Source organism: Sturnira hondurensis, unplaced genomic scaffold, assembly GCF_014824575.4.
Source record: "Sturnira hondurensis isolate 20B ecotype Veracruz unplaced genomic scaffold, ASM1482457v3 Scaffold0003693, whole genome shotgun sequence".
Lineage (NCBI taxonomy): Eukaryota > Metazoa > Chordata > Mammalia > Chiroptera > Phyllostomidae > Sturnira > Sturnira hondurensis.
Window position 1 is genome coordinate 9329958 of NW_028076324.1, and position 18205 is coordinate 9348162.

At 54.5% G+C, this 18205-nt stretch overlaps 1 protein-coding gene and 1 pseudogene across 2 annotated transcripts; one reads left to right on the top strand and one right to left on the bottom strand.

The window, feature by feature from the left end:
- On the top strand, window positions 1-4360 carry NMRK2 (nicotinamide riboside kinase 2). 2 transcript variants are annotated; one of them, XM_037042739.1, is made up of 7 exons: window positions 1-141; window positions 1763-1853; window positions 2471-2519; window positions 2624-2780; window positions 3210-3281; window positions 3656-3762; window positions 4048-4360. In XM_037042739.1, the coding sequence occupies exons 1-7, from the start codon at window positions 110-112 to the stop codon at window positions 4131-4133; spliced, it is 594 nt and encodes a 197-aa protein (XP_036898634.1). In that variant the 5' UTR covers window positions 1-109; the 3' UTR covers window positions 4134-4360. The 2 variants fall into 2 exon arrangements, with proteins under 2 accessions (XP_036898634.1, XP_036898635.1); XM_037042740.1 differs by lacking the exon at window positions 3210-3281.
- A 10668-nt stretch (window positions 4361-15028) lies between these two features.
- Window positions 15029-17422, bottom strand: LOC118984500 (DET1 homolog; annotated as a pseudogene).
- Window positions 17423-18205: the final 783 nt, after the last annotated feature.

Below are 18205 nucleotides of genomic sequence, written 5' to 3' on the forward strand. Positions count from 1 at the left end.
AAGGTGCCAGGTTTTCTCAATGAAGTAGGGACGCTGTGCACCGTGGTGTTGGACCCAACCTAGTGCCCCGGCATCCGCAGGCAGAGCGCGATTCCCGCCGACCCTCCGCATGGAGATGAAGTGTATTGTGGGCATTGGAGGGTGAGCCGCGGGGCGTAGGGGCAGGTGGGAGGCCTCGTGGGGCAAAGTCACGGAGGAGACCACAGAATGAATGGAGGGCCACCTGGTCCCTGGTGTCGCAGGGCCTGTAGCCCAAGGTCTGAGTGTGGGTCCTGTGCCGTTGGAGGCTGGGTGCTGCCCTCAGTGGGTTAGGCCCCAGCCCTAATTTTAAACTTCCAGTCTACGGCCTTACCATCCTGAACGTGCCCGATCTCATCTGATCTCGGAAGCTAAGCAGGGTCAGGCCTGGTTAGTACTTGTATGGGAGCCCTAATTTTAAACTTCCAGATGGAAATCACTTTTCCCCTCTATGCTCAGTATAAAACCAAAAACCAGTGGGGAAAGTAGGCCTTATGAGGCTCAGGAAAACCCTCCTAACAGTCTGGGGCAGCCTTTGGTGGGGGACACCCTGCCTGGAGGCAGACACGTGGGCAGGCGGGGCGGGCCCCCAGAGTGGCATTCTGCTGTGACTGTGTGTACGCCTGCCAGTCAGGGCCCTCCCTTCCCAGGGGATTTAAATTTTCCATTTTATTACCAATAACCAGGCCTTTTAAGATGATGCTAGGGAAGCATTTTGCCTAAACAGGGTGGGCTCGAGGACAGGAATGTCCTGCCCGGGGGGTTGCCCTGGGCCCTCTTCCCCTACTTGCTTTAATGCTCTGTTGCCCAGTTGAAATTCCCAGTATCTTTGAAGGACGGCGCCGGCATTTTATTCTGTGCCGGGCGGGCCCTGCAAATTCTGTAGCCACCTTGAGGGCGAGGTGTGCCTTTTAGTGACCACCTAAATTAATGTCAGGGCTTTCTAAACTGCTCCCCTCGACGCATGGGGGTCCCCTTTCCCATTGTCCTTTTAACTGGCTTCAGCTTTCCCCTGCTCCACACCTGGCTTCCTGCATCTGACTCCTAGAATAGGACACCTTGAAGGTCAAAGGGACATGCATTTCCAGAAAGTCCTGACAGCTAGGTTTCTAGGTCCTTTGTCAGCTTTGGGAGTGCATTGTCTCGTTCCCTGTGCCACAGGGGACCCCACCCTGGTCCCCTGGCCCTGCGGCACTGAAGGGCCTCCAGGACTGGAGATTTGCGGTGCTCAAAGCAGAGACATCCTCAGAGACGACTGCTTTTTTCTTTCTTTTTTTTCCCCTTGGTTACAATCAGTTCATAAAGTTGAGTTCCTCTTTTGGTTTGGCAGTGAATTGCTGGTTTTTCTATTGCAACTGTTTTTCTCTCTCTCTCCCAGTTTGTACTTCTTTTAACATTTGGCCAAAAAATAAAAATAAATAAAATTAAAAGCCCCACTAGGGCTAAATCATGCTTGGATTCCAGTTTCCTCACCTGTAAAAATGAGCTCCTGGCCCCGCCTCCTGAGTTTGCAGCGATGCTGAATGGGTGCCCGAGCTCTGCACGGCCAAGGCTGTGTTAGCTGCTTATTTGCTTTCATCCTTTCTGCCCCTTCTCTCTGCTTAGAAAGCCTCCTCTGAGCCGAGGCAAACAGCAATGTCTCTTAGCTCTGAGGCTTTACAGTTCTGTGTTTATATTTGAGTCCAGTTCTGGGAGGACCCCCCAGAGCTGGCCAGGCAGCCTCATGTGTACGATGTCCCCACAGCGTGACCAATGGTGGCAAGACCACACTGACCAACAGCCTGCTGAAGGTGCTGCCCAACTGCTGTGTGATCCACCAGGATGACTTTTTCAAGGTAGGTGCCCTCCCCGGGGGGGTCGGGAATGGGGGAGCCGGCCCAGGCCACCCTGCCCTTTGCTGCTTGCTGCCCATGTGGGCCAGGCAAAGACCCTTCACAGGTCTCCCTGGGCCAGGAAAGTGAGGGATGAACGTTCTTATTTACTGAGCACCTACTATGCACCTGGCACATTCTCACTGGACACCTGCTCCCCATTGGATGGTGGGGACACTGCACTTCCCAAAGGAGGTGTACCACCAGGCCAGTGCCACTGTGGCCTTCCAGGCCCTTTCTCCCTTTGCACTTCCACTTTCTCATCTGCAGAATGGGCTCTGAACCTGCCCTCCATGCTTTGTGGAGGGTGCGGGGTAATGAGTGGATAGATGCAACGTTCCTTCCCATCTGGTCCCAAGAGTCGTGGGGCGAGGGAGGGAAGTATCCCAATGCCAGACAGCGTTGCCTGGAACCTCGGAGCCTGTAAGCACCAACTACAGAGGGTCAGGGCAGGCAGTCCAGCAGACCCTGGGCCCCTCACTGTGGGCTCTCTAGGAGCCTAGGGACCCACTGAGATTCTGTCACCCCAGCGAGGTGGGAAGGCGGGCACTGAGCCTGGGGTTTGGCCTCCTCTGTTTCAGCCCCAGGACCAAATCGCAGTTGGAGAGGACGGCTTTAAGCAGTGGGACGGTAAGGATGGCCGATGGCCCCACAACCCTGCCTGCACCGTCCCTCCTTTCCCCAGCTCTGCCAGCTCTGCCGGCTCTGCCGACACCCACTCTCCCTGTCCCCAGTGCTGGAGTCCCTGGACATGGAGGCCATGCTGAGCACGGTGCAGGCCTGGATGAGCAACCCTCGGAAGTTCGCCCGTGCCCATGGGGTCACTGTCCAATCAGACACCTTGGACACCCACATCCTTGTTCTGGAGGGCTTCCTGCTGTACAGCTATAAGTGAGTGTGGCAGGTTCACACCCCAGTCAGTCTGGGCCCTCCAGGGGTTGGGGGTAGAGCCGGGCTCAGCTCAGAGGTCTGGGGTGAAACCCCTGCTTCTTGGGGAAACCGAGTCCTTCTAGAACTTGGCCCTGTCAGGCAGAGCAGGTGACTGGGCTGGACCCCCAGCCTCACTGTGTGACCCTGGGCAAGACATAGCACCTCTCTTGGCCTATCTAAATTGGGGGGCTGCTATAGGGATGTTCCTAGGCATAGCAGGAGATTGGCTGATACTCATCCCCTCCCTGACCCCTACACTAACCAGCCCAGGCCCCACCCCCACCCTCATCACCCAATAAAGTCCCTGGAGGCCAAAGCTGTGGGGCTGTGTACCTTGGACCCCTTCAAAGGAAGGCCCATGGCACTGACTGTGTCCTCCACCCCTGCCAGGCCCCTGGTGGACTTGTACAGCCGACGATACTTCCTGACCGTCCCCTACGAAGAATGCAAGTGGAGGAGGAGGTGAGCCCGGAGGCCCTAGCTGGCTTCCCAGGTGGGCCCAGGGAACCAGTGATGCCCACTAGACACAGGCCACCCTGAAACCACAGGTTGGCAGCCAGCAGGCACTTCGCTGGCCCCTGCTCTGTTCCAGAAGCTCCAGCCGGGGACCTGGAGGCCTGGCCCACCCCTGTACTTCCCTAGGCATCTACCAGGCTCAGGGGGTGAAAATGGCAGAAGCAGGGGTGCCAAGACCCCAGCCCATGGCCCCTGAGTCAGTGGGCTCCCCTCTCCCAGTGGTGCTATCCCTGACCTATTTCACATCCCTCAGGCTCTGCTTGTGGTACCATCCTCCAGCGACATGGGAGTCACTTATTGTTGCCAATCTCTCTTCCTAGTACTAGAAGATACGAGGTCCCCGATCCCCCTGGCCTCTTTGACGGCCACGTGTGGCCCATGTACCAGAAGTATAAGCAAGAAATGGAGGCCAATGGCGTGGAAGTAGGTAAGGCCCTGAGTAGGATGAGGCCTGGCCCTGGGGGGACCCTGAACCCAGCTGCTCCCCATGGAGACCACTTGGGAAACCTAGGAGTCCCTCCTCAAGTCTCACTGCCAGTCCCTCTTACTTTGGGCCCCAGAGGTTATTTTATTCCAGCCACCTGATTCTGCAGGTCAGCTTCCTCCTGATCCATCAGCCTGCCTGTCTCACCGAGAGCCAGCTGTCTGACCCTTGGCGGCAGCCTTGATGGCCCAGCAGTTTCGCCACTGACCAAGGCCTTTTTGATTTCAGTGTACTTGGATGGCATGAAGTCTCGCGAGGAGCTCTTCCACCAGGTCCTAGAAGACATTCAGAACTTGCTCCTGAACCACTCCTAGTGTGGCTAGGGCAGGAGGGGCATAGCCCCAGACTAGAGGGACCCACATACAGTTCTGGCCACAGTGCGGCCAGGCTGGCAGCACCCCAGCAGAGAACTGTGCGAACATCTCCCCTGTGGGCGTCTGTACATGTGAGAGTGGAGGCCCCACTCATCGCTCAGCATCTCTGGGCCTCGGGATCCCGCCCCAAGATGCCACTGTAACCTCAGAGCAGCTTAAGTATTAAACCTGATCCTGTTTTTTTTAAAAAAACTGTTGTGGTTCAGCCTTTGTGTTTGAGGTGCTGAAAAGGACCCTCAGGTCCCCTCTCCTTGGTTCACTGGTAGCCTCCGGGTATGGCACTGAGAGCTCTGAGCAGTTAATCTCCGCCTGTTGGACCCACACAGACATGACCCTGGGGGCTGCTGCGGGTCCTTGGGGACACAGGTTCCCCAGAGGGGAGATTTTCTGCCAGCTTTCAACAGAAGGCATGGCATAACCCAGAGCAGGGGCTGGGACATCAGCTAAGCCTGAGGGGACCCCAGTTCTTGGCTGAGTCCTGCCCTTCCCATGCCCCTACCAAACCCCGGCACCTTCTCTGCGGCTGGAGTGGACACCTACTGTTTAGGGTTATTGAGAAGTTTTCATGATCCAGGATGCTCACGAAGGACACACTTCCATGTCTCCCTGAGCCCTCCCCAAAACCTCATTGAGACAATTTATTATTGACACCCATTTTGAGGGTGGGTAGACTGAGGCTCAGAGACAGTGGCTTGGCAGAGCAGGGATTTGAACCTACTTCCCCTAGATGCTGTTCTCTTTGCTCAAGGGAGTCTGGAAGGTTCAATGGGGACCAGAGTCTTGGTGGAGGGAAGGACAGGGTCACCCTCTGACCCGAGGGTGACACTCCATAGCCAGCTGTGGACTTGTAGCTTCCCATAGCACTCACTCCAAAATGGCATGGGAAACCTGCAATTCAGATGGGTTTGGACAAAGCCAGTGAACATTTGGAAATTATGGAAGGGAAAAAACAAATTACTGTATAATGAAGCAGTTCCACTCATAGGAATACCCAAAAGAATTTAGAATGGTGCCCTGGCTAGCGTGGCTCAGTGCATTGAGTGCCGGCCTATGAACCAAATGGTCACCGGTTCGATTCCCAGTCCGGGCACATGCCGGGGTTGTGGGCCAGGTCCCCAGTTGGGGGTGTGCGAGAGGCAACTACACATTGATGTTTCTCCCTCTTTCTCCTTCCTTGCCCCTCTCTCTAAAAGTAAATAAATAATTTTCAAAAATAAAAATAAAATAAAATGGTGTTCAAAACAACCTTGTATATAAAGGTTCTTGGGAGCACTGTTCACAGCAGCCAAAATGCAGAAGTGCCCCAAGTGTCGTGGGTGTGTCAATAGATAAACGTGACGTGATTTACCACACAGAAGAATGTTGCTCAGCCGGGAAAAGCGGTGAAGCTCTGACACCGGCTACGGCGTGGATGGACCTTGAAACCGTGGTGCTCAGTGAGAGACGCCAGACACAAAAGGCCACCTAGTGTGTGGTTCCATGTATGTGAAATGCCAGAACAGGCACATCCACAGAGACAGGAAGTGGGTTTGTAGTTGCCAGGGGCTGGGGGAGGGGGAGGGAGAATGATTACTGATGAGGATGGGGTTTTGTTAGGGTGATGAAAATGCTCTGGAATTGGATAGAGGTGGCAGTTGTACATTGTAAATGCACTACATGCACTGAGCTGTTGACTTAACCTTATGTTCTGGGGAGGAAGGAAGAGAGAGAGGGGAAAAGGGAGGACCGCATCTGGACAGTGGCATGATTCTGGGAAGGGGCATCAGCCACAGGCCAGCACTTGCAAGAGACATGCAGGGCAGAGGTGGGGAGAAGGTCCCATGGGCTTTCTTGCAATATTTGCAGTTATTGATTAAAGGCAGTAGGGTGAGGAGTCCAGGTGCCCCGAACCCTGCCCATCACTCACCGTCAGGCTCAGACCCCTCATTTCTCCATCTGTGACAGCCCCACCACCCTCCAAGCTCCCTGCAGGGGGCCCATGGAGTGGGGCCTCTGTGGGCTCGAAGGCCCCCTGCACAGAACAGGCTGGGCAGTGGGTGGATGCTACAGGCTCTGCCCACCCAGGTCTGGGGCCCTAGTTTGACGCTCACTTTCATGTCCCAGCCCAAAGCCTCCCAACTGGCCCGGTCTACAAGGCCACTGCCAATTCTAAACGCAGCTCTCCTGCAATAGAAATCACCCGGCATAGCAGTCACTGTGGCCCTCCTTCCCCTCTCTGGCCTCAAGACACAGCACAGAGCAAGACACAGAGGAAAACATGCTAAGTGGACAGGCAGGTGGACAGATGGGACAAACCGATGGACGGTGGCAGAGCCACCGGCAGCAGAGCCAGGAGAAACCACGTGCTTCGAACCTTGTCCTTATCCCTTGCACTCATTTCAGCAAAGGCCTCCTGGGCCCTCTCCCCTGCCCTGAGACCCCATCTGGGCCACTAGGAGAGTGATCGCTTAGTCCCGATTTGCAGGGGACTGCCCCAGTTTTAGCACGGAAGGCCCTGCACCCCCCAGGAATGCTCAGAACCAGGCAGACCAGATGGGTGTTACTCGTGCCGCTTGTCTCTCAGGGGCCACAGAAAAGAATAAAGGGGCTGTCGGGCCAAAGGTCAGGAGGGTCTGAGTTTTGGTCCCTGTTTAGCCATTGAGTCATGTCCCTAATGACTCAGAATCCAGGGTTCTTATACCTTGGAGTGACACTTGACTCTGTTAAACCTCTCCTCACTTCAAACAAATAAGAAAAAAACAAAAAATACTGCATGGGCTCAACTGTGTCCCCCAGTTTTGTAAATTGAAGCCCAACACCCAGCACCTCAGAATGTAACTGTGTCTGGGAGTGATGAAGGAGGTGACTAGGTTGAAATGGGGCCTTAATCCTTTGTGACTGGTGTCCTACAAAAAGAACCTTGGACACACAGAGGGACACAGGGGCCCACATGCACCGTGGGGACACGCAGAGAAGATGCCCATCTGCGAGGCAGGAGGCCTAAGGAGGAGCCAGCCCTGCAGACCCTCAAAGCCTGACGGCTTGGTGGCTGCGGGGGGCTGGGCGCGGGGGAGGGGAACTGACTGCTCACGAGGACAGGGCTTCTTCTGGGGAAAGGATACAATATTCCAAAATGAACTGTAGCTGAGGGTTGCACAACCCTGTGAACACATACAAAAAATGGAAGCATATGCATTAAACAAATAAATTATATGGTATGTTAATACTATCCCAAGAAAGCTGTCTAAAAATCCTTTAGGACTTAAGGGAAAAAATCCAGTGTGACTTTTATTTATTTCAATGGCATTTTCAACATCTGTGAGTAGTAAAAAAATATCATGAATGCCCATTTGCTCATCAACAGCACATCACTGTCGTGCTGATTAATTGGACGTGTGTTTTAATGGGACACCAAACGTCAATTCTTTCAACAAAGGTTAATGGGTGTGGAGTGTGTGGACTGACTGACTGCAGCCTGTGGGCCAAATCCTGCCCACTGCCTATTTTTGTACAGCCCTTGAGATGAGAGCAGTTTCGCATTTTTACATTATCAGGAGGGGGAAAAACAGAAATAATGAAATCTCTTGACATATGCAAATTACGTGAAATTCAAATTTCAGGGTCTATAAAAAAAGATTTATCGGCGCAAGGCCAGGCCCATCTGGCTGCCTTCACGGTGCAATGGCAGGGCTGCGTAGCTCTGACAACGATCCTCCAGTCGGTGAGGCCGAAGAGAATTACCTTCTGCCGCTTTGTGGGAAGTGCCTGCCGCCTGGTGTGGTGTATGCGAGTGGAGTGGAGGGCCACGGAGAAAGGCAGCCTCAGGGACAGGCTGTGACCGAGGTCGCCCTGTCCTGGAGCACAGACGGGACCTAGAGCAGTGCCAGGGGAAGCACCTGGTGGGCCTGCCAAGGCTTCCCAGAGCGGATCCCCTGTCCCTGGGCCTGAAACAATGCAGGAGGGGACAGGGCAGGCAGAGGTGGCTGGGGGCAGCCAGAGCCCTGCCTGGCCTTCCAGGCACCTCAGTAACTATGAGAACAGTAGCAATAGGGTAGGCAACTCCAAAAAATCAGGAGTTAAGCATCAGCAAGGCTGTGGGGAAATTGGGGCCCTCAGGCACGGCTGATGGGAATGAAAAATGGGCAGCCGCTATGGAGAACCATTTGGAGGTTTCTCAAAATATTAAACATAGAAATACCATGCAATTCAACAATTCCATTTCTGATGGAAGTAGAAGGATTAAAAGCTAGGCTTCCTCAGATATTTGCATGCCCATGTCCACGGCAGCATTATTCAAAGTAGTCAAAAGGTAGAAACACCCAAATGGCTATCAACAGGTAAATGGAGAAACAAAATGTGGTCCGTCCAGACAATGAAATATTATTCAGCCTTAAAAAGGAAGGAAATTTCATTCTGGCTGGTGTGGGTGAGTGGATTAAGCACCAGCCTGTGAACCAAAAGGTTGCCTGTTTGATTCCCAGCCCAGGCTCATGCCTAGGACCCAGGCCAGGTCCCCAGTTGGGGATGTTCGAGAGGCAACTGATTGATGTTTCCCTCCCTCTCTTTCTTCCTCCATTCCCCTCTCTCTAAAATAAGTAAAATCTTTTTTTAAGGGAAGGAAATCCTGCTGCCTGCTACAATGCGGATGAACCTTGACATTACACTGAGTGAGAGCAGCCAGACCCAGAAGGACAACACTGTGTGGTCCCACTCACGGGAGGCCCCTGGAGGAGTCAGATCCACAGAGACAGGAAGTCGGTGGTGGAGCCAAGGGCTGGGGGAGGGGGAGTTAGTGTTTAATGGGGACAGAGTGGCAGTTTGGGAAGGTGAGAAAGTTCTGGAGGCGGACGGTGGGGACGGCTACCCAACAATGGGAATGAGCTGAATGCCACAGGGCTGGACACTTAAAAATGGTTGCTATGGCAATTTTTTAGATTGTTTGTATTTGTTATTGTTACCACAATTAAAAAGAATGCTAACAGGGTAACCACCTCACCCTGGTTGGCCCAGACCTTTCCCAGTTTTAGCACTGAAAGTGCGCTATCCTGGAAAACCCCAGTCCGGGCGAACTGGGACAGCCGGTCACCCCGAGACGTCAGGTTGCTCTATGCCCTGTCTCCCTAGAGCTCAGAGGGAAACCACCCGCCCAGGTCACTGACTCAGCAACGCCGAGATGTGAACTCTGCCTGTCAGACACTGACCCCACGGCCTCCTGCAGCCGAGGAAGCATGGCCAGTTCACTCACCCTCACCCCATCTAGCCTTCCATCTTCTCACACGCATCCCCCAGAGAGTTCTCTCCTTCCTCCCAGAGCCACCAGAGGGGCCCGGAGAGCCTGGCTCCGTTGCTGCCGACGCAGCTCTGGGCACAGCGATGGCATCGCTAACCTGTTCCTTTTCTGCGGCATCTGCCCTCCCTGGACAGAACCTGAGATGAACCCCATGCTCCCCATCTTGTTTCTGCCAAGTGCTCCACGGGGCATTCTCTTGATTGTGTCTCTCCAGGCCCCTGGACTGGACACCCGAGACTGGGCAGCCCAGAGCATGAGTGGGCGGCTCCACAATCCGCTGCCTGGAGTGATGCAATGTGCCACCCTCGTGACTCAGTTTCCTCACCTGTGTGCTTCCTACGTTTGTCACTGCAGTGCCCGCCCCCTAGGCTGGCCTGAAGATGGGGGTGGGATAGTGGCACCTACTGGACACCTGTCTGGTGATCAAGAGGTCCTGGAATTCTGTCCACCACTCTAACACAAAGTACAATATATTCTGGCTTGCAGGTGGGAACACTGAGGCTGAGTCCCCTGCGTGAGGCCACACACAAAGGTGGAGGCAGGGTCCAGGCCAGGGTGGCGAGCCTGGGCACCCAAGCTGTGTCCACTGTGGGTCCTGCAGAGGTCCCTTCTGAAGCTACCCCTTCTCCTCCCTCCCCCACGACAGGGGCCAGAGCTGAAGACCTCCAGATGAATACTCTTGTATTTATTAGTTTTCCTTCCAATTTTATTTTATTGACTTTTAACTAAATTTGTTTGCAGAGGAGACTTTGTGGTGGCATTGGTACTGCCAGGGAAACCTAGGCTTCCTGGTTGTATCAGATGAAGCACCGAACGACTAAGTTAGAATGGCTGCCCGCTGATCACCTAAACCAGCCCCAGGAGCGCCCAGCACACAGCACAGCACCCGACACCTTTATGGCCAAGAACCGCCTCAGGGCAGTGGTTCCCAGCTGAGCGTGGCTCTGCTCCTGGGAACACTAAGCAATGTCTGGGAACATCTGTGTTTGTCACACTGGGGTTACTCCTAAAACCACGAAAGTGGGGGCCAGGGATGCTGCTTGACACCCCACAGTGCCCAGGATAGCCCCTCTCAGAGTGACCTGGCCCCAATGTCCAAGGGCGGAGGGGAGACACTGTCCTATGGGAAGAGAATGGGCTCAAGCCCTGTCTCCTAGAGGTGCCCCAAACAGCGTGACTCACTACGCAGAGATGGTCCCGGGAAGGGGCTGAGAGCCTAGGACAGAGACACACCAGGCACACACCTGCTGTCCCCTGGCTGACACCCTCCTAGGCCAATCCTTCTCCCTCCTGAGGAACCTGGCCTGGCCATGCCTGCCCTTGGCCCCCCTTCCTTAGTCCCTGCAGGGCCCCAGGGTGCCAGCAACCCCACCACATGGAGAGGCGCCTCTGCCTCAGGGATGCTGAGGGCTGAGCGGGGTGGACAGGAACCGACTGGGCCCTTCCCTGGAAACTGGCCCCTCTGTGGCTCCCGAGTTACAAAGCGGATCTGAAACTCCACCCCAGCCCACCAGAGACACACAGGCGACCTTCCAAGGGCCCCAACTGGCAGCCCCAAGCCCCACGACGCTCATCCCACCAGCACCCTGGGCCCTGCCTCAAATGTCCGAAGAGCCGCGAGAGGAAATAACTGAAATGCACAGCACAGATGGACGCAGAGGCCCCGGGAGGGGTAGCGAGGCTGCAGGGCCCAGATCCCCACCCCTCGTTCTCACTCTATTTCGGGAACCCCCCACCCCAACCATTTGCCACTCACATCAAGTATCACTCAGCCAGCCCTCTTAATCAGCAGTTACTCTGAGGGCACCCCCACCCCCACATATGTCCCAACAGAGCCAGAGCAGTCACCTCCAAAGGCCATCCCTACTGCCCATCCTTCCAGCTGCCAGGCCCCTGAGGGGGTGTCCTTGAGGCCAGCTGGGAGCTCTGCCAGTTCCTGGGAGGGGCTGACAAAGCCAGGCAGGGGCGGTTGACAGCCTCCACCACCACACGCCCTCCATCACGACCCAGGAACCCTCCAATCTGCCCAGCACAATCTGGTGGTCTGGGGTACCCAAGAATGACTTCATCACCTCTCTGTTTGCTTGAGGCTTCTCTGGCATTCAACAAGGCCACCGAACAACTGAGTCTCAGGGAGGGAGGGGCAGCGGGCGGCGGGACAGCTCCTGGAGCGGAGGGATTCGGTAGATGGAAACCGGCTCATTCTGCATAGGCCTGTAAGGCCCCTTGTAAAGGGACCTTTGAAATATAAAACCCCACGGGCTGAGTGGACACCAGGGTGTCTGGGGACCGGCAGGGTTAGGGGCAGGAGAGTGAGGGAGCCCCAACCTCGATCCCTGTCCTTCACTCCCCAAGGGCAGCCAGTGCTGTGGCCACATCACCGCAAAACACACATGCATTCCGGGGTCACCTGTCCCAGAGTCACTGGTTCTGTTCCCTCTAGGACCGGAGAGTAGATGAGGATGAGGCCCAGCCCTCTCCTCCTCCACTTCCTCCTCCTCCTCCTCCTCCTCGCTGCCCTCTTCCCCACTGGGATGGGCCCCCAAACCGCCTGGAACAGTTAAGTGCCCCCAAGGCTGTGTCTCAGACGTCCTTTGCACGGGGTATGTAGTTTTACCACTGTTCTGTGTCTCACTTTCAAGGCGGCCGAGTGGGGTCGGGTGGAGGGAGGGGAGATGGTTGAGGTACTTACTTTTCTTTTTCTCTCACAACAGTGGGGGGCTAAAGGTCTCAAGGGCTGGAGGAGCCGCTGCGGGCAGGCAGGGCTGGCTTTATAGGAGCCACCCCTACCCCATCCAAGCCGTGCACCCTGGTTATTAATAGCAGCCCAGCTTCTTGCCCAAGTATGGTCAGGAGGACAACAGCTGTGGGCGTTGCTGGCACCTCCTCCCTGCCACTGAGCCCGGGGAAAGGTGGCACCTGACTGCCCTCTGCCCTATGAGACACTGGCAGCCCCCCGCCAGACCCAGTGTGGTGTGCTGATTCCTATAACTCAGCCCCCCAAATCTGACACGACTCACACTTGGGGGGCAGCCAGTGTGTGCGGGGCCCTGATTCACTCTTTCCGCCCGTTAGGTAGGGTGGATTGTAAACCAAAGGTGGGAGGAGGAGGGAGACACGTCTCACCCACTAACTCCGCAGTCCTGAGCCCGGTCCGATAAGATTGCCAGGTGTCCCCACATCACAAGCAAAAGTATGATATCGCAGGAGGAGGGGAGCCCTTGAAGTTCTGCATGTGTGGTCTCCACCAGCTGGGAAAGGAAGCCTTTGTAACTGTCCCAAGGTCTGGGAGGGAGAGGAGGAGGGGGAACCTAGAAACTGACTGAGGTGTATAACCCCTGAACCCCAGTAGTTGGCCCACTCCGATTAGCTGGGTGCTCACTTGGAGCCTTGGCCCAGGTGTATAGAACAAGCTTATCAATGAACTTACTACCTTATTTCCTCTATATTTCATAAATAAAAATTGCTATCTCATTTCCACTATTCTCTTGTGAGCAAGGCCAGAATGGAGGAGCGGGAGCCCCCTTGGGGGCCTCCCCAGGAACACGCCCACCCTCACCGTCATGCGAGCAGGCAAACAGGGGCACTGCCCTGAGGCAGCATGAGACTGGCACAGCGAACGGTGGCATCTCCGCTGAGAGCAGGAGCCCACAGCCTGCATTTGACCCCAGGGCCGCCTGACTCATCTCACAGGCAGTGCGTGAACAACCCAAGCTGTGATGTGAGGCCTAAAATTAGGGTCCCCACCTTATGTGTTGGTAAAAGCAGGAGGTGGCCTCCCCACTGGACCTCCCATGGAGGAGGTCTGCTTGCTCAAAGCCCTCCTGATTGAGGGATGGGACACACGGCCCCTGACGCCCAAGTAGCGTGTCCCACATCTCTGCCAGCAGCAGGATCGTGTGCAACGGTGACTGGGATCCATGAGCCTGCCCCTCCCACCCAGGTCTTGCTCTGCAGCCAGAGTATGCTGATGTCCGCTTGGAGAACTTGACCTCCCCAGAAATGCCAGCCCCCGTGTTCTCTGAGCTTGGTTTGGCTCTGAGACTCTGATGTGATTGGCTGTACTGTGAATATTTATGCAGCACTTGATAGTTATAAAACCCCTCTACGAGTTCCCACTAATCCTCATGGTGTCTCAAGTAGGGAATGGAGAAATTACTACCATTTTGCAGCTGGGAACACTGAGGCCAGGAGAGGACAACTGCTGCCATTTACGGGTGGGGCCAGCAGCAGAAGCCGGGCCCTCTTCACTCCCTCTGCTGTGCATGGGCTTTGCTTGGAGATAATCACCTTCCAAAGAGGTTCACACACAGCCAAATCCTAAGCCAACCTACAGGCAGGTCTGAGCTGACTCCAGCTGGGACGGTGAAACTCAGGGATCCCACAGTTCCTGCCTCCAACCCATCTTAAGAAGCAGGCAAGAAGACGTGCCCACTTTGCAAAAGACAGGGAGCCCCTGCTCCACAGATGTGCTGAGTGGCCCACTCTTCCCAGAGCAGAAGGAAGATGATGACCCAGCACTAACATGTGCCCCCCTCCCATCACAGTCCTAGAAAGAAAAGGGAATGAAGGCACAGCAAACAGAAAGTGGCCCCCAGAGAGGAAACAAGCAGAAGTCAAACAGTGCGGTGAGCTGGCGAGCGGCTGTGGTGCACCTTTATCAGCGTGTGAGTCAGCTCCTGCTGCAGAGCAAACCGCCACATGCTCAGTGGCTTGAAACAACATGCATGGTATCTCGCAGATTCTATAGAGCAGGAATCTGGCCATGGCTTCCCTGGGGCCCCTGCAAGGTGTCTCCAGAGGCCGCAATCCAGGTGTCGGCCAGGGCTGGGTTTCATACAAAGGTTCACACGGGGAAGGATCTATCTCCTTTTGCTTTTTCAGTAAGAAAATACCATGGCTTTATTTTGTTTTCTTATAAAGATAGCCCTGCCCTGGCTGCTGTAGCTCAGTGGACTGAAGGCAGGCTGAGAACCAAAGGGTTGCCGGTTCGATTCCCATTCAGAGCACATGCCTGGATTGCAGGCCAGGTCCTCACTGGGGGCCACATGAGAGGCAACCACACATTCATGTTTCTCTCCCTTTCTCCCTAAAATTACATAAATAAAAATGTTTAAAAAGATAGACCCGCTTGTTGGCTAAGTAGAAAAAATGTACACAGTTTTCATGAGTAAACAAGATTTACCTGCTTCAGAAGAATACTGTAATGCCAGAGAAGTCATATGAAGAGATAAAGGTGTAACACTCTCACCTTCACAGCAATAAAATGCAAAATAGGACAAAAAGTAAGACAACTTAATTAGAGCTGGACATTCCCACAGGGACAATCAAGAGGACTGTAAATCAATCAGCAGGTTTTCATATGTGGTTTTAAAAAGTCAATTAGGCCCTGGCTGGTGTGGCTCAGTGGATTGAGCATAGGCCTGTGAACCACATGATTTCAGTTCGATTCCCAGTCAGGGCACATGCCTGGGTTGCAGGACAGTTCCCCTCTAAAGTTTAAAAATAATAAAAATAAAAATAAAGTCGATTAGTCTGAGCCACCCTCCCCTCTCCCCCCTGCTCTCCCCTCCCGAAGTATACCAATTTGGACCCCACAAAGCTGGCAGTCAGAAACTTTGGCTTTTGCTTTAGAGATAAGAAAAGTCACCAACAACCAGGAAACCTGGCTTGGGTGAGGCACCTTCATGCAGCGGTGTCACCTATGGAAGTTGACAGCAAACTCAGCACGAGTCCTCTGCACAGAAGTTGCAAAGAGCTGGTAAAGGTGAAAGGTGGGGGCAGCGAGTCATTGTCCTACGTGGTTGGCAGGGAGGCCCCGTGAGCCTGCGTGGACCTGAAAGCTGAGCAGACCAGAGTCCTGGGTGTAAAACCTGAAACGGTGATCTCCACAAGTCTCGAGCTACTCCATGACTGACACCCACTTGTCGTCATAGCTGAAGAGAGACACCTCAAGGTAGGGGCTAAGTCCTGGGAGACTGGGCACTGGCGGGGCCCCGACCCAGCAGCCCGTGTGCTGCCTCGGTGAGCCCTCTGTACTTGGTATTTACAATAGAGTCTTTAAGCCAGCGCTGGGTCTGCCTCTCGAAACTGATTCTGGAAGCTGAGCAGGGAAACTGGACTTCACTGTGCAGGGCGGCACTGCAGAAGGGGTCACAGAAGTTCCCAAAGCTCAGCTGACATATTCTCAAACACAGCGATCGCCTCTGTTGTCACCATACTGTACCCCACAAAGAAAGATGCCTGTGATGAAGGTGAGTGGGGTTCCCGCCGCTGATCTTTGGGGGCCTGCCAGGAACAGGACTGCTACACGGACAAACACGTCTGGAAGGCGGTGGTCCGAAGCCACTTTTGCCGGCTATACACGGGGTCTCTGGAACCAGAGGGAGCACGCGGCTCCTCTTAAAATTGAAAACGTTTATGCTCGAGATGAAACTGAACTCCACCTAGACAAGAGATGTGCTTCTGTGTACAAAGCAAAGGCCAACACAGTGACTCCTGGTCGCAAAGCGAACAAAATCAGAGTCATCTGGGGAAAGGGAACTCATGTTCATGGAAACTGGCTGGTTTGTGCTAAATCTGAAGCAGCCCTCCTGCCAAGGCCATCAGACACAGAATCTGTATAATGCTGTGCCCCTCAGGGATTTAAACTTACTGAAAAGTAAAAAAACAGCCCTGACTGTGTGGCTCAGTTGGTTGGGTTCCTCCGGCAAGGCGTAGGATTCCCAGTGGGGCACATGCCTGGGTTGCAGGTTTGGTCCCTGGTCAGGGCGCAAAAGAAAGCCAGCTGATGAATGTTTCTCTCTCACGTCCATGTTTCTCTCCCTCTCTTTCTCCCTCCCTCCTCTCTCTTTTAGTAAATAAAGTAAGTAAATAAAATCTTTTTAAAAAACTAAATAGAAAATAAAAGATGCCTGTGATGGATCTGGGACCCTCAGGGTTGCTACAACTCTCACTAGCGGACCTGACACACAGATGGTTTTTGTCCAGAAGCTGCGTTTCCTACACGCACAGCTGCCAGTTGGTCCAAGTGTTAGGAGAAGCGCCTCTGGGCCACTGCGCCCGTCCTGCTCTGCGCAGCGGCACGAGTATACGAGCAGACGATGTTGCAGGGAGTTGGTGAAGGGGTCCCTGAAAAAATGGCCACGCCTGTCTGACCATCCCACTGTATCTCAGAGAAAACAGCTGACGCAGTGAGTGGGCCGTCCTCACAGTCGAAGCAGCCAATGGTTTTCACATCAACAGAAGTGCCTTCGCCTGAAGGTGTGGATGGTCTGCTGCCGCATGATGGGGTGGCCAGGAGCTCTGCACGCGCACAGCCCTGGTTGTGTGGCAGGACCACCTTATCACCCTGCAAGGTGTGTGCACCACACGAGCAGCCAGTGTGGGGGTCTGTGACATGGAGGAAACAGTCCTCCAGAGGGGACCATGGGCTGGGGCTCACAGGTTCACTGTTCCAACACAGTCCTTGACCAGGAGGGTGAGGCTGGTCTGGGATGTAAGCAGCTGAGCCCATGATGACACACTGGCACCTGCCAGAGAAAAGGCAGCACTCCCGCTGCAGATGCTCACCATGGGCCGCCATGTGGGTAACATCCAGCAGGGCAAAGAGCTGACAGCAAATGCGGACAACCGCCGGTCACTGCCATTGCACAGGACCTCCCCTCATAGCCCCGCAGGAGGGCCTCAGCTGCGTGACAGCCCTGGTACTCACAGATTTTGAGATGGCTGGTCTGAAGAGGAAGCAATAAAATTGAGTGAGAATTTCCATGAGGAACAAGGAGGGTTTTTAGTGTTGACAATGCTGCAGGAGACATTCTGGGGGAACACCTGGACCTGATGCCGGTGGGTGTCTGCCTTGCCTAAACTTGACATGCACTCAATGCTCCAAACATTGGACGGAACTCTGGTTCCTGACTTTCTGAGGTTTGATGGTAAAAACATAATGGCCCATTATCACATCTCCGTCAGTCCCCGCTCAAAGGGCTGGGACCAGGGATCCCCCAGCCACTGGGAGATCCCACTCCTCGGGACCTGGTGCCTGCAGCCACAGCACCTCCAGCCCCCAGGGAAGGGTCCACTTCTAAGACGACTTCTGCAGTTGGTGAGCTCCAGTCCTTGCTGGCTGGTTCTTCCATGTGGGCCTCTCCAGCATAGCAGCTGGCTTCATCTAAGTCAGCAAAGGAGTGTGCCAGCAAAATGGAAGTCACTAGCAAGGTAGCCTAACCAGGATGTGACCTCTATCACCTCCGCTGAATCCTGTTAGGTAGAACCTGCCACTAGGCCAGGCCACTCTCAAGGGAGTGAACAGCAGGAGGCAGGGGTTTTTGGGGGACATCTCAGAGTCTGCCTGTTGCAGTCCTGATGAACAACAGTGTACTAGACCAGCAGGCTTTGCAGTGGGCAGTGCTATTTGCCAAGTGCTTATATGGGCAAGACACTCTGGTGCGGTGCTTTATGACCCCACAGTGGCTCTGCATGCCCTCCACTGGCAGACTGAGTAAACTGAGGCTGCACTAAGCCAAACCACTGAAGATAACCCAGGTCATGAGAGTGATGCAGAAATCATCTCCAGAGCAAGGTAACTGCCCGCCAGCCCCTGAAAGACGCTGCAGATTGAGCACTGCATCACGGTGGACCCTGCATGCTGACTCCGGGTGAACTCTGGTTTCGACCCAGTCTTAATCAGAAAGGCTGGATGGCTGAATACCCACCCTCCACTCTCAAGACGGACATGGTCTCC

What these genes read in the sequence shown, in the direction of transcription:
- NMRK2 (XM_037042739.1), top strand. Translation starts at nt 110, where the DNA reads ATGGAGATGAAGTGTATTGTGGGCATTGGAGG. An exon ending in ACCAGGATGACTTTTTCAAG is followed by an intron (nt 1,854 to 2,470) that starts GTAGGTGCCCTC and finishes CCTCTGTTTCAG; the next exon opens with CCCCAGGACCAAATCGCAGT. An exon ending in GAATGCAAGTGGAGGAGGAG is followed by an intron (nt 3,282 to 3,655) that starts GTGAGCCCGGAG and finishes CTCTCTTCCTAG; the next exon opens with TACTAGAAGATACGAGGTCC.